Consider the following 13,856-nt stretch of genomic DNA (forward strand, 5'->3'; position numbering starts at 1 on the left):
TTTCGTTTTCCACTTACGTCACACTCACCCGGAGCCGGATGTAAAAAAAAAAAATCTTTTCCGGGTCACGTTGTTTTTCTCCGGTGATTTTCGGCCAGAATAAGGAAAAACACGGTTTTTCACACGATATAAAAGACAAACGGACAGCTCAACTTCTATTTTCTTTGGTCCGGGTGACTAACAGTCATCGTCGTAGTGTATCACATCGTTTTCAGGCCGATCAGCGGGCCGGGAATTGTCGAAAACGTCACATCCTTTGAATGACCGGATATGACGTGGGCCTGTTTGGGAGGGGGCGAGCGAGGTGATCAATGTTTGGATGTGCTGCTCTCTACTGGTGGAACAATCGTAGGTGCTTGACAACACAATCAGAGAATGTATTTGAATGAAAAATTACAAAACAAAAAAATTAAAAAACACGCAAATTGCTGGCACAGGGGTGAGTACATTATGAATAAACTCTGGCAGTCAATGTGTTAATAAATACCCTTTGTTTTCCCGTTCTCAAAAACTTTTTTTCACAGAATCAAACGTTTTATGGTCATGATTCACCAGGACCCTGGATGGCTTGATTCTAGGCTTAAAATAATTGATATAAATATTTTTGGAAATCTCAATGGGAAAAATGCATTGTCTATTTTGGAGTGGAAACAGAAAATGTCCGCCACTGCTATGCCCTCGCCTGTCACAATTATTCCATTATCACCCAATCGCAATTATTTGAGATAATCGCAATGAATTTGCATGATCGTCGTTAATCGTTTCCATGTTGAGAAAGGTTTATACATTTTGAAACATTTTCAAAAATAGTGTAAACATTATTTATTTACACTATTTTGTTACAAATCTTTAGTATAAAATATTAAACATGCCGTGTTTTCGCCACAATACAATATTCATTTTGACTATTGGTATCGTTCATCGTCAGTAATTTCTTTGTGCATTTGAGTTTTTTGTCATATCTGCCCCATGCAACTTGTGTTTAAAAGCCACACAATTAAATTGTTAATTGCAACTATTTGTATGACAATTAATCGTCAAGTACAATTCATAATGGTGACAGGCCTAAGCAGATGTACTCAAAAAATGTTTTTATCCCAGCCATGATGATAAAATGATCATGAAAGCGACATCAGAAAGAGTTGGACAAGGGATAGAAGACATAATGGTACACTTTGTTTTTTCACAATAGACTTGTTAGTGGAGGTGGGAACACAAAATAAAATAAAGATATCTGGTGGTTCTCAAACTTTTTAATTTCAAGGACCACCATAACTCTGTGAGGGAATCGTTAAGGAAACGGAATGGTTAAAATCCATAAGGAACCCAACCCCCAGTAGTACTGACATGTGTGGTGCTGGCCGCCAGGCTGCCGTGTGCCGCCTCCAGCTGTCCGTTGTACAGCAGGGCTCTCAGGTCGGCTCCGGTGAAACGCTCCGTGGCGGCGGCCAGCTGCCCCAGGTCCACGTCATCGGCCAGGGGCAGGCCCGCGCTCAGAGCCCTGAGGATCTCCACACGATCCTCCTGAACCCGCCGCCAGAGGAAGAGACACACAGAGAGAGAGAGAAGGTTTTAAGGTGGTTATTTCGTCGACTAAATCTATGACGAAAAATGTTCGTCGACTACCTTTTTTGACTGACGAAAACTAGATAAAAACAAAATAAAAACTAAGCTACAATGGCTAAAACTAAGACTAAATATGTTGACAATTTCGTCAACAAATAAAAACGAGACTAAAATGTTAGTGAGGGACTAGTGGTGGAGAAGAGATCCAGTAGAACTAAAAGACAAGTAAATGTATGTTTGGTTGCGCTCGGGTGTTGTGCTCTGACAATAGCAGATCTACAAGCTGACAACACGTCGCGCTGCGACATGTTGTGAGCTTGTAGTTCGGCTATTTTCAGCATGCAAACAAGTGTAAGATCAGCCATTACAACACCATCAAGGCACCGCCAACATACATTTTAGCCGACTAAATCAACTATGGATTTAGTCGACAATAATCTTATGATATTTAGTCGACTAAAACAAGACAAAAACTAAAACATTTCAGATGTCTAAAATATGACAAAAACTAAATCAAAATTTGCTGTCAAAATTAACACTGTTAGATCCACATCGAAGGCAGTTCATTACATAAACCACCGACTTGAACCCAAGCGTCCCTATTTTGTGGGGGAACAGTTGCCGATCTATAAGCTCACAATCTATAAACTTACAATCTACTATCTATAAGATCTATAGGCTCGCAATGCGTGTTAAGCGTCTTGTTGTGAACTTATTAGGCATGTAACGATTCACTCAACTGACGATATGATTCTAATCACGATACTAGGTTCACAATAAAAAAAATCATGATTTTTTTCAACACAAAATAAATTTCAAGACAAAATCTTTTTAAATTTTTTTTCTCTTACGCAAATCCAGTATTTTCTTCTCTTTATTTTTTTTTTACAATACTGTGTTTTCTCATATCCTCTTTTAAATACAGTAGCAAATGACTTAAACTATTTTTTAATCAATTCTCATACAAAGATCCTGTATTTTCTTCTCTTTTTTTTTTACACGCCCTCTGCTGTTTGCATCGCAAATCCGCAAGCTCAAAACCCGTCGCTTCGCGTCACGTATCAAACTTCAAACAGATCTGCTACTTTAGTAGTATGATCAAGTAGGGTGTTATTTTACGAAAAAACACAGAAATGATCTGATCTGATGTCAGACAGACCAGGTCTGGGGAGGGCAGTACTAAAGCAGTGATCAGTGAGTGTATAATGTTAAACAGACCAGGTCTGGGGGAGGGCAGTACAGGGACTTGTCCAGTCTACCAGGTCTCAGCAGGGCCGGGTCTATCAGGTCTGGTCGACTGCTGGCTGCGAGCACATACACACCTGATAGCAAACACACACAAAAATATTATCACACAAATTAGGTACTAACCACACCGGATAGATACTGTATGTAGATCATTATTTGGTTTGTTTTGTCTTCTTCCCTTTCTCTTATGGAATTTTTTTTTTGTTGTTATTTCTCTTATGGAAATAATGCATTAAAAAAGATGTACCCACCATTTTACACTTCCCAAATTGGGTCACAGACACAGTTTTATGGGTCGCAAGTAAATGTCCATTCTTTATACTTTCAGAGTTAAATGAACACTCAGGATGTTGCTAGCAGACCATGGTAAACAGTATGTGTTGCTACAGTGTGAAGTGAAATGAAGTGTTACAGTACCTTGCAGACCCTCCACCCCGTCCAGCTGTGTGAGGAGCTGGTTGACCACGCGGTCCGTCACCCCCGTGTTGTCATGACCCCTCCTGGGGGCCAGCGAGTCAAACTCATCAAAGAACAGGATGCAGGGCCTGGCTGCCTGGGCCCTGAGGGGGGGGGGGGGGGGACAACACCGTCACCACCACGTCACTGCTACCAGTTTACAGTTACAGGCACTAAATTAAAGCCTAGATTTAGAATAGAATGTAAAACATGTTAACTGAGCGGATTAGAGAACCGACCTTTGAAAGACGTCCCGGACTGCCTGTTCACTGGCTCCGATGTACTTGCTGAGAAGCTCAGGTCCCTGGAGGGGTAGAAAAAAAATCTGCTATTTTCTATAATACTAGCTTTTAGATCTGCTATTTTCTACTACTACTACTTTCTACTACCAAGTAGTCTGTAAGATTTTAAACAAAAGTTGTAAAAATTGCTGTATAAAAGGCATTAAAACTATTATTTTGCATTGTACAGAGGTCTCCTCATTTGTTTTTTCATTGGATTTCTGCCTCCTTGGGAACCCTAGGAATTTTTTGTGTGGCAAAATAAAAAAAATTAAATTAATAAACTCTCACAGGTTTATCTACCAACATTAAACCAACTCATCGACTGGGGCAGCAGTGTCCCAAAGGTTAGAGGAGTGGTAAAATCTGGGTGGGGAAGTGAATGGCCACCACTCACCCCTCCCCCAACACTGCTGGTTTTAACGTGCGTGCGTGCGTGCGTGCGTGTGTGGGGAGTTGCTGAAAATGAGCGCTTTATTTACCCAGCTACTACCCTGGGTAAATAAAGAACAAAAAGAAATAAAATAAACTGTCACCAGAAGGTCCTGGTCAAGCCATATACTGTACCTTGATTGAGATGAAGTTCATGCCACTGTCTTTGGCCACGGCCCCTGCCAGCAGGGTCTTGCCCGTGCCAGGGGCTCCGTAGAGGAGCAGCCCTGAGCAATGGCGGATAGGCAGCTTGGAGAACAGGATGGGATACTGCAACGTACAGGAGACACATGCCATTTAAAGTGCACACAACCAAACATACCACAATTATATCTTAAGGCACTATGTAACTTTCCATTGAACCCGGTGCTGAAATATGTGCTGAAATATTTACCATTGAGATAATTGAGCCTGCTTGCTCAAAATTCGTGTCAGATCCTGTGTCTAGGTGAGGCATGACCTTTGACACGATTTAAATGTATCAATAGAAGAGCAGGGAGATCAAATACAACCACCCCAATTATGTTATATTGTATTAACATACTCTACCACACAGATTGGATAATATTACATTTTATTCATTAAAATAGTGTTTCATAGTGCCGCTTTATTGTCATTTTAACTTACTTCAGCTACTGTAGATATATTTATTTTAGCCTTGTCAGGTGTTACATAATAGATAAAATAGATAGACAGACAGACGGATACTTTTCTTTCTTACAATAATCTATTGTAACTCCTAGGAAGCCGCGAAATGAGCTTTCTAAAGTTTCACACAAAAAGAAGAAATACATGTTTCCGGGCCTAAAAATACCAAGAGTTCCCAAAATCTGCTCTCGGGACAGTTTTTGTAAAGAAATATAAAACCTGGCCAAGAGGGCAGTGTGTTCTCATAAGCGTTTACTGAAATCAGACGTACGATTAAAGAAAATAGTTGATTTTTGCGAGTCATTTTCCCCTTTACATTGTACATTAAGGACACTTTTGATATCTTTGTATTTAACATTTTTATCCAACCCATTTAGACATTTTCAAGCTGGGAACACCTCTGTGTCATTTTATTTGTTGCTATATATCGTATAGCAACATTTTCTTGTTTTTATTTTCTTTTTGTTAAAGTTTGAATAAAAAATAGTTTTTCAGAACATTTGTCAGAATTTAGAGGCCGTTTTTAGAAACAGCCTCAGGTCTAAAATGGATTAAAGCAGTGATTCTCAATCCCTTTCATTTCTTTCAAAGACTCCCAGCGTGATATTAAATAATTATGGCATGGACCCCCATTTCTAATATGATTTTGAGTCTGGCCCCAATCTATACAGTAAAACCCTCAGTATCAATGTAACTCTGAGAGCTTACATAAGCTCTCAGAGTTACAGACACGTAAAAGGTCCATTTGGTGCTATCAATCATTCAGCTGGGGACGCCCCTGGAACCCCCTCAAGGACCCCTGGTGGTTCCCCCACACACTCTATATCCCACATGGTTTGACCGTTGTGCAGCTGACCTTGGCAGGGAGCAGGATGGCGTCCATCAGCTGCCGTCGCACGTCTTTCAGCCCCCCCACCCTGTCCAGCCCCGCCCCGCTGGGGGGGGTGTGGAGGTCCATGGCCAACAGCGAGGGGGGCGTGAAGCCCTCCAGAGCCTGCTGGAAGTCCTCCTGAGACAGACACACACCTGAGGACGGACAGACACTGTATTAGTAGTCTCGCGTAGCCAGACAACTATTCCACAACCTCCGAACACTATATAGAGTCTGGAACTACACCTCCTGAATGCTATAGAGTCTGGAACTACACCTCCTGAATGCTATATAGAGTCTGGAACTACACCTCCTGAATGCTATATAGAGTCTGGAACTACACCTCCTGAATGCCATATAGAGTCTGGAACTACACCTCCTGAATGCTATATAGAGTCTGGAACTACGTCCTGAATGCTATATAGAGTCTGGAACTACACCTCCTGAATGCTATATAGAGTCTGGAACTACACCTCCTGAATGCCATATAGAGTCTGGAACTACACCTCCTGAATGCTATATAGAGTCTGGAACTACGTCCTGAATGCTATATAGAGTCTGGAACTACACCTCCTGAATGCTATATAGAGTCTGGAACTACACCTCCTGAATGCTATATAGAGTCTGGAACTACACCTTCTGAATGCTATATAGAGTCTGGAACTACACCTCCTGAATGCTATATAGAGTCTGGAACTACACCTCCTGAATGCTATATAGAGTCTGGAACTACACCTCCTGAATGCTATATAGAGTCTGGAACTACACCTCCTGAATGCTATATAGAGTCTGGAACTACACCTCCTGAATGCTATATAGAGTCTGGAACTACACCTCCTGAACGCTATATAGAGTCTGGAACTACACCTCCTGAATGCCGAAACTGGCACTTCAGTTCACAAAAATATATTTTAAAATATCTTTACATTTTATTTTTTAATTTCCATTTCTGCTAAGCATCAAGCTGTATATATTTAGATGATTTTGATTTATATTAGGATAAATTGGCACGACTGTAAAGACGAAACGGAAGTGGGGAGGAGGCTTCACATCCGCTTTATATTTTAATCATGATCAGAGGCAACAGTGTGGCCACACAAGACTACTGTATTAGTGACGCTAGTGATATATACTGTAGATGATATGGCCCTTTAACCACTTAAACCCTACAGTATACAGTTAAACCCCCCCTAGTATGTGGATGTGACGTCGTCGCAAAAAACGTCACATCAGTTCATCCCAACGATGGGATTTTCAGAAAAACAGCTGTAACTCAGTTTCTTTTTTTTTGCATTGAAAACCACCCGTTTTCAACGGGGCGTAGCCCCAAAATGGCGGATCGCGGTTGGAATGTTGTCGTTCCTATGGATACACAGATATCTCCGCCAAACCACGGGGACTATTTTTTTTGGGACACAAATGTCACTTCCACAGCGTTTCAAATATGATCGGATTGAGGTAATTACGCTGGCAAGGGGATAGAAAACTATGTTTAATATCTTGGCAATCAATGTGTTTAAACCAAATCTCTCCCCCAAATAGCCGTGAAACCATGAAACGTCTGTCTTCTTGAACAGACCATATAGAAACGTTACCATGTTTCAATTACATCTCCTTACCAGAAGCTCAATCCTGGACAGCCTTAATTATTCAAGCCATATTGAAAACTTTATTGTACGACACTGGCCTGACCTCGACTAAGTCGACTAGTCGACTGGTTAGTCGCGGGGGGTCCGAGTCGACTAAGTGTCTCTTAGTCGACTCTAGTCGGGAAAAAAAAAAAAAAAAAAAAAAAAAAGTTTTTTTTTTTTTCTTTTTTTTTAAAGGGCCAAAAATGTTTTAAATTGTTTTTTGGCCAAGTCTACACCTGCAACCACACGTAACTTCCACTTTATTCTTCTTATTCCTCGTCTTTGTATTGGTATTGTTTGTGTTGGAGTTCATGTGCAACCTCTTACTTCCAGAGAGAGATAGAGACACTAGAAACTCTGCTGGAGACAAAACAAACTGTGTAGACTTGGCCCTTTGAAATAAAATGTATTTTGGCCCAAAAAAAAAAAAAAAAAAAAAAAGACGACGCGAGGCGCTTTATCGTACCAACAGCTGGGACAGGAATTTCCAAGCTTTTATTTTTTAGCAAAACTAAAAAATAAAAGCCTGGAGATCGAGGCTAGGAATTTACTTCCTGAAGCCACACTCACACAATCACGCTAAAGCACGCGTCGGCCCCATGTACAGCCATTGCAGGAGGAGAGGCAGGGTCCCCACACATTTTTAGCAATGAATTTCCAAAACTTTTCCAAAACTTTTCCAGAATATTTAGCCCAATTTCCAGGCCTATATAACAATCATTCAGCGCAATAATGTGTCTCTTACTCCTATGTAGAATGCCCAAAGATAGGCAGTGCAGCAAAAATAAAGCATAGAATATAGAATAGTACAATTTCATTCAAAATTTCGTGCAAAATCAGGGCATAGCTCACTGGAAGACTCATTATGGCATCCGTATGACTTATTTTATTTAAATAATATATGCCATCACACAGCCCGTTCGGCGAAAAACTACTTATGTTACATATTTCGTGTAATGTTATACATGTTTATGAAAATGTTTTGTATTAACAAAATCAATAGCCAAAAACAATGCATAGCCAAATATTTTTCCAGGACCCTTGATAAATTCCAGGACCTTTGATCAATTCCCAAACTTTTCCAGTACTGGATTATTATTTTTTCAATTTCAAAATATTTCCAGGAATTTCATGACCGTGGGGACCCTGGAGAGGACGCATGCTGCACGTGATTGTGTGAGTGTCTCGCATCGCCTCGCATTGCCTCGCTGCGTGCACACAGCCAGCAGCGGCTGTTAGAGGCACTCGTCACCGATGATAAACGCACCGTAATGGTGCAAAATATGCCGTGAACGTCCCAATCTGGCGGATAAAAGCAGCGCAGCACAGGGCACCAACCTTGGGGGCTTCATCAAACGGCGTGAGAAAAAAAAAACGGCGAAAATCGACGGAATTTGGAAGCAGAGCGTCCTATTTTCTCGCGCAGCACGCACCCCCCCCCAAACAAAACTGTCCGGTGGGCACCGTGCTGAATATCCCCCCCCCCCCCGTTGACAAAACGGCACGGGACCATTTATTTGGTGCGCACCAAGTCACATCTCCAGGTGCTCTTCTGAGTACTAGACCTAAAAAGTTATGTGCACCCCTGGTAATAATGCCCAGAATAGGGCCGCCAGGCTGAAAGTTAACATTAAAATGTGTTAATGTACAGTAGTACGGTGGTTGGTTACCGTGTCCAGTGCGTACAACACTGGCGTGCACGCTCCTCTCTAGCAGCAGAGCCAGGTCACGGGGCACGTAACCCTCTGTCTCCTTGGAGACCATCCCCAGGTCCAGAGTGCGTAGGGTCTCCTCTGATAGGCCGGTCCTCCTGAGGATCAGACAGCGCAGGATCTCTGCTCTCTGCGTCTGAGGGAAGACGTACAGTATAACGCTGTTGTCGGGCAGAAACCTCTTAGCTCCATATTTTAACTTTTTGTGTTTTTTCTAATTAACTAACTAGTTAGTTAGTATTATATTTACAGTATATATCAACTGGTGTCTTTATTCATGCAATTCTCTTTTCATTGTGTGTAGGGCTGCTACTATCAATTATTCTCTCTCTCAATTATTGTATTGATCACTTTTCATAAAATGATCGAAAAGCATATTTTTTGATAATTTGGTTTATTATCAAATGATTGACACGTACACATGTGTACGTACGTTTTACAATAGAATTATTATAATTATAATAGAATACATTGACTAGTCTGACTAACAACTTAAGGCCTATTTTGTACTTTGTTGCACAACAGTGTCGCACAGAAATTGCAGAAATCGTCAATATTATGGCCAGATTTGTTCCCTTTAGAATAAATCACTTTTATTAAAATTAATAATATTAAAAAATTACATCAGTTCAATAAACTGTAGTACCCCTAATTGTGTGTGTGTGTGTGTGTGTGTGTGTGTGTGTGTGTGTGTGTGTGTGTGTGTGTGTGTGTGTGTGTGTGTGTCTGTGACATGGAAATTGGCATTCCAGGGAAATTGAAAGAGGAGCGCTCGCTTTTAGGCGCGGGGCTTAGGCGCGAGAAGGGGCTTTTAGAGACAGGGTTTTTTACGCGAGGCTCGCGAGGAGGAGGCGCGAGGCGGGGCTTTGATACGAGGCGGCGCGAGGAGGAGGAGGAGGGGGAGGAGACACGAAGCGGGGATTTGATAAGAGGCGGCGCGAGGAGGAGGAGGAGGAGGAGGCGCGAGGCGGGAGAAGGGGCTTTGATGCGAGGCCGACCTGGCTTTTGTTGTTCCCCCCCACATAGCAACCAGGACGCTACGCTAGGAGAACGCTGAACACGCGTTCACACGCACACGTGATAATAGTTATTGTCCATGACGGAGGCGCGCCGACTCACTTGAGGCCGAGGAGGCGCGCGGCGCGAGTGCCCGCGCCGACCGGCCGAAGGTCTGCTAGTCGAATCAGCGCCGTCCGAGTTGTGAACCGATAGGGGGAGAATAGATCTTTTCATGGGTTACAGTCTATGGTTACTATCCAGTGTCCACGACGACACACACGTGTGTGTGCGTGTGTGCGTGTTCATGTGTGCGCATGCACACACGCACACGCGTGCGCACACATGCACACGCACACACGCATGTGCATGCGTGTGCCTTGCATTCATTGCCCTCTAGTGTTGGTTATACAGAATTGCCTGGGTGGGTGGTAAAAACAAGCGCTCCTTTTTCAATTTCCCTGGAATGCCAATTTCCCTGTAACATATATACTGTGTACCTGGTCAGGGGGTTGTATGTGGAGGAAGCCCTGGATGAAGTGGGAGCCCTGCACCTGGGTCAGGGAGCGGTGCAGAGAGTGTTCACTGTGGCTGGAGAGGAGCAGACACACCAGGCTGGAGCGCTGCACCAACTCATCCACTATGTCCATGAGACCTGGAGGGAGGCACGCATACACACACACACACACACACACACACGTTTGTATTACCGTAATACATTTGTGAGGACATCAACATTTTATTACGCTTGTACAATGTATAAAAGTGATGTTTTACTCTGTGCGATGTGTTTCCGTAGGAGCGCCTCGGGGCCGTGCTCGTGCTCCGGCGAGGTGGGCGCACCCGTCACGTGATCCAGGTCGTCCAGTAGGACCACCGAGGGCTGCCTCCACACCGCCTGCTCAAAAACCTCCTCCAGAGTCTGCCTCACCGTCTCCGCCCTTTTCCCTGGAAAATAAATACTGTTTGATTGACATGAAAAATGAAAAACAATGTTCGCAATTATTTGTGCGACAATTAATCATCAACTTCAATGTTGTAATTGTGACAGCCATAGCGAGCGTGTGCGTGTGCGTGTGCGTGTGCGTGTGCGCGTGCGTGTGTATCCTCCTACCTTTGAGCTTTTTGCAGTCCACCACCTCCACATGTGCGTCCAGGTCTTCCCCAGCCCTCCTGCACAAGGCTTTAGCCAGAGCGCTCTTCCCACTGCCCTGTAGAAGAAGACAACCAACATAACACCATGTGTACAGTATGTTAGCCCAGTGCTAACCATGCCAGCTAAAGGACAATCTCTTGTCAATCTCTCGGGATGGGGGGGGGGGGGGGGGTTTAAAGGTTACCTTGGCTCCGGTGACGAGCAGCGCCCCGCCCCGGAGACCCCGCCCCGTGGACACCAGCTCTCGGGAGAGCGGACCGGCCTGGAGGCTGTAGTAGATGAACTCAAACCCAGTGGTGATCAGGTCCTTCATCCCACTGGGGTCGGAGACAATTTACAATTTAGCAGACGCTCCTATGCAAAGTGACTTACATTTTTTTGTGGGGTAGGGTTGAATTTGTTTACAGAAATAAATATATAGATATATTATACCACATATATATAAGTATACCACATGGGAACTCATTTTTACAAATCAGATTTGAACCACATTCCTAGGTGGTTTTAAATGCAATTAAAGTCCAAATTAAATTTCCAAAGTCTCAGACTGTACACCTGACACTGATTTACACTTCCATATCATGTATTTCACAAATAAATGGGACTGGCCTGCTGTGTGAAACAAAGCCACAGAGCTCATACTGTAAAAGCAATAAATAGCACCAGACGTACCCGAGAGCACTCAGACAGGGAAGATCTGAATGGAATGCGTCGCCCGGGGATTTCACTGCTGGTGGTGTGTTGACCGGCTGTCTGTCTACCTGGATGTGACCAATAACACAACTGTGATCTGTCAGAACAGACTTAAACAAAATTCACTTTCACCCATTGCCGTCAAAATGTCTATCCAGAGGTTCTCAAACTATGGGTCGGGACCCCAAGTGGGGTTGCGGAAAGGTGACGGTGGGGTCACACATTGACAACAGAAAAAAGACAAAATGTATCCTTTCTATCAAGTCTGTTTTTATTGATTTGAATACACTCTTTTATTTAGATTAAGGTTCTGGCAGAAACACTTGTATGTAGCTTTTAAACTATGTTGATGAGACACAAAGCATGAATCACAACATAGTGAATGTATTTTCTAATAAATATTCAATGTACCGGTATACCAGTGTTCATTTTGTTGACGAAGACTAAGACTAAAAGACTAAAATACAAAGATTTTGATATTTAGTCGACTAAGACTAAACCATTTCAGATGACTAAAATAGGACAAAATGGTGTGTTATTCAAAAGACTAAATCAGAATTTGCTGTCAAAATTAACACTGCGGTATACTTTATTTAAGCTTTATTTCAACTTTGAAAAAAGCAAGGTGTAATGCACACCTGATCAGCTCAGAGGCGGGTGCGTAGGCAGGGATCAGACGTATAGAATACAATAAAATGACCCGCACACCGTCTACACACTAAGCACAATAAGGACAACTTTATTTAGGCAAGCTAGACCTTCTTCAGGCATCTGGTGTCTTTGAGATGCCTGAAGAAGGTCTATTGACCGAAACGTTGCCTAAATAAAGTTGTCCTTATCGTGCAAGTGTACAGTAGACGGTGTGCGGATCATTTTATTGTATTCTAACTTTGAAACTGAAAAATGTACCCCCATAAAATGGGATCCTCCTGGTATAAAATAAAAAGTTTTGAGAACCCCTGGACTATACTGTACGTACAGCAGTGTTGACAGCAAATTTAGATTTAGTTTCAGTCACAGTCTTTTGAATAAAATTCCATTTAGTTTTAGTTATATTTTAGTCATCTGAAATGTTTTAGCTTTTGTCTAGTTTTAGTCGACAAAATATAAGATTTTAGTCGACTAAATCTACAGTTGTTTTAGTCGACTAAAATGTATTTTGGCGGGCCTCGATTGCCTGCTGAAAATAGCCGATCTACTGTACAAGCTCGTAGCGCGGCGCGTTGTGAGCTTGTAGATCTGCTATTTTCAGAGCGCAACATATATTTAGTCAATATATTAAGTATTTAGTTTTTATTTAGTTTTCGTCAATGAAAAAAGGAAGTCGACGAAAATTTTTCGTCATAGTTTTAGTCAACAAAATCAACACTGACGTTCGTACAGTAATGTGAATGCTGAAGAAACGGTGACAAAGATTATAAATGTGACTAATCTGACAGCATGAACAGTACCTGTATGGCTGCCTTGCGTAGCACAGTAGGAGCTAATAGAAACAGTATGAACAGTACCTGTATGGCTGCCTTGCGTAGGACAGTAGGAGCTAATAGAAACAGTATGAACAGTACCTGTATGGCTGCCTTGCATAGGACAGTAGGAGCTAATAGAAACAGTATGAACAGTACCTGTATGGCTGCCTTGCGTAGGACAGTAGGAGCTAATAGAAACAGTATGAACAGTACCTGTATGGCTGCCTTGCGTAAGACAGTAGGAGCTAACAGAAACAGTATGAACAGTACCTGTATGGCTGCCTTGCGTAGGACAGTAGGAGCTAACAGAAACAGTATGAACAGTACCTGTATGGCTGCCTTGCGTAGGACAGTAGGAGCGAGCAGAAACAGCTGGTCGGGTGGATCACTCTCTGGCTCTGGCTTAAGCACAGTCAACGCAAGCTCCAGCTTAGCTAAAAAATAGTCACAAGAATTTTTTTAAGATATATTTGTGGGGCTTTTCTGCCTTTATTGATAGTACAAAGTAGAGAGTGACAGGAAACCGAGAGAGAGAAACACGCAGAAAAGGACGTCGGGCTCAGGATGTCAAACCTGCGACTTGCTGTCAGGCTGCATTAGAGCCAATATGTGGTATGCGCCCTAACCACTAGGCCAGCGGCGCCCCTGTTCACTATTTACTGTATGTACCACTATGTGGTATGTACAGTAAATGTCATGG

At 42.7% G+C, this 13,856-nt stretch overlaps 1 protein-coding gene across 1 annotated transcript in view; it reads right to left on the minus strand.

Annotated features, from left to right (window-relative positions):
• The window catches only part of LOC308095449 (peroxisomal ATPase PEX1-like), a gene marked incomplete at its 5' end in the record, with an annotated part of 166,187 nt that overhangs the window by 147,199 nt on the left and 5,132 nt on the right, over positions 1-13,856 (minus strand). The window contains 13 exons of the mRNA XM_080442508.1: positions 1,348-1,524; positions 2,785-2,888; positions 3,232-3,374; positions 3,510-3,574; positions 4,119-4,253; positions 5,488-5,657; positions 8,804-8,981; positions 10,342-10,496; positions 10,619-10,789; positions 10,956-11,052; positions 11,182-11,314; positions 11,670-11,758; positions 13,427-13,590. Coding sequence (XP_080298634.1) covers positions 1,348-1,524; positions 2,785-2,888; positions 3,232-3,374; positions 3,510-3,574; positions 4,119-4,253; positions 5,488-5,657; positions 8,804-8,981; positions 10,342-10,496; positions 10,619-10,789; positions 10,956-11,052; positions 11,182-11,314; positions 11,670-11,758; positions 13,427-13,590 — 1,781 coding nt within the window. The remainder of the gene's footprint in view (positions 1-1,347; positions 1,525-2,784; positions 2,889-3,231; positions 3,375-3,509; positions 3,575-4,118; positions 4,254-5,487; positions 5,658-8,803; positions 8,982-10,341; positions 10,497-10,618; positions 10,790-10,955; positions 11,053-11,181; positions 11,315-11,669; positions 11,759-13,426; positions 13,591-13,856) is intronic.

Source organism: Gymnoscopelus braueri (genome assembly GCF_963280865.1).
Source record: "Gymnoscopelus braueri genome assembly, chromosome: 11".
Lineage (NCBI taxonomy): Eukaryota > Metazoa > Chordata > Actinopteri > Myctophiformes > Myctophidae > Gymnoscopelus > Gymnoscopelus braueri.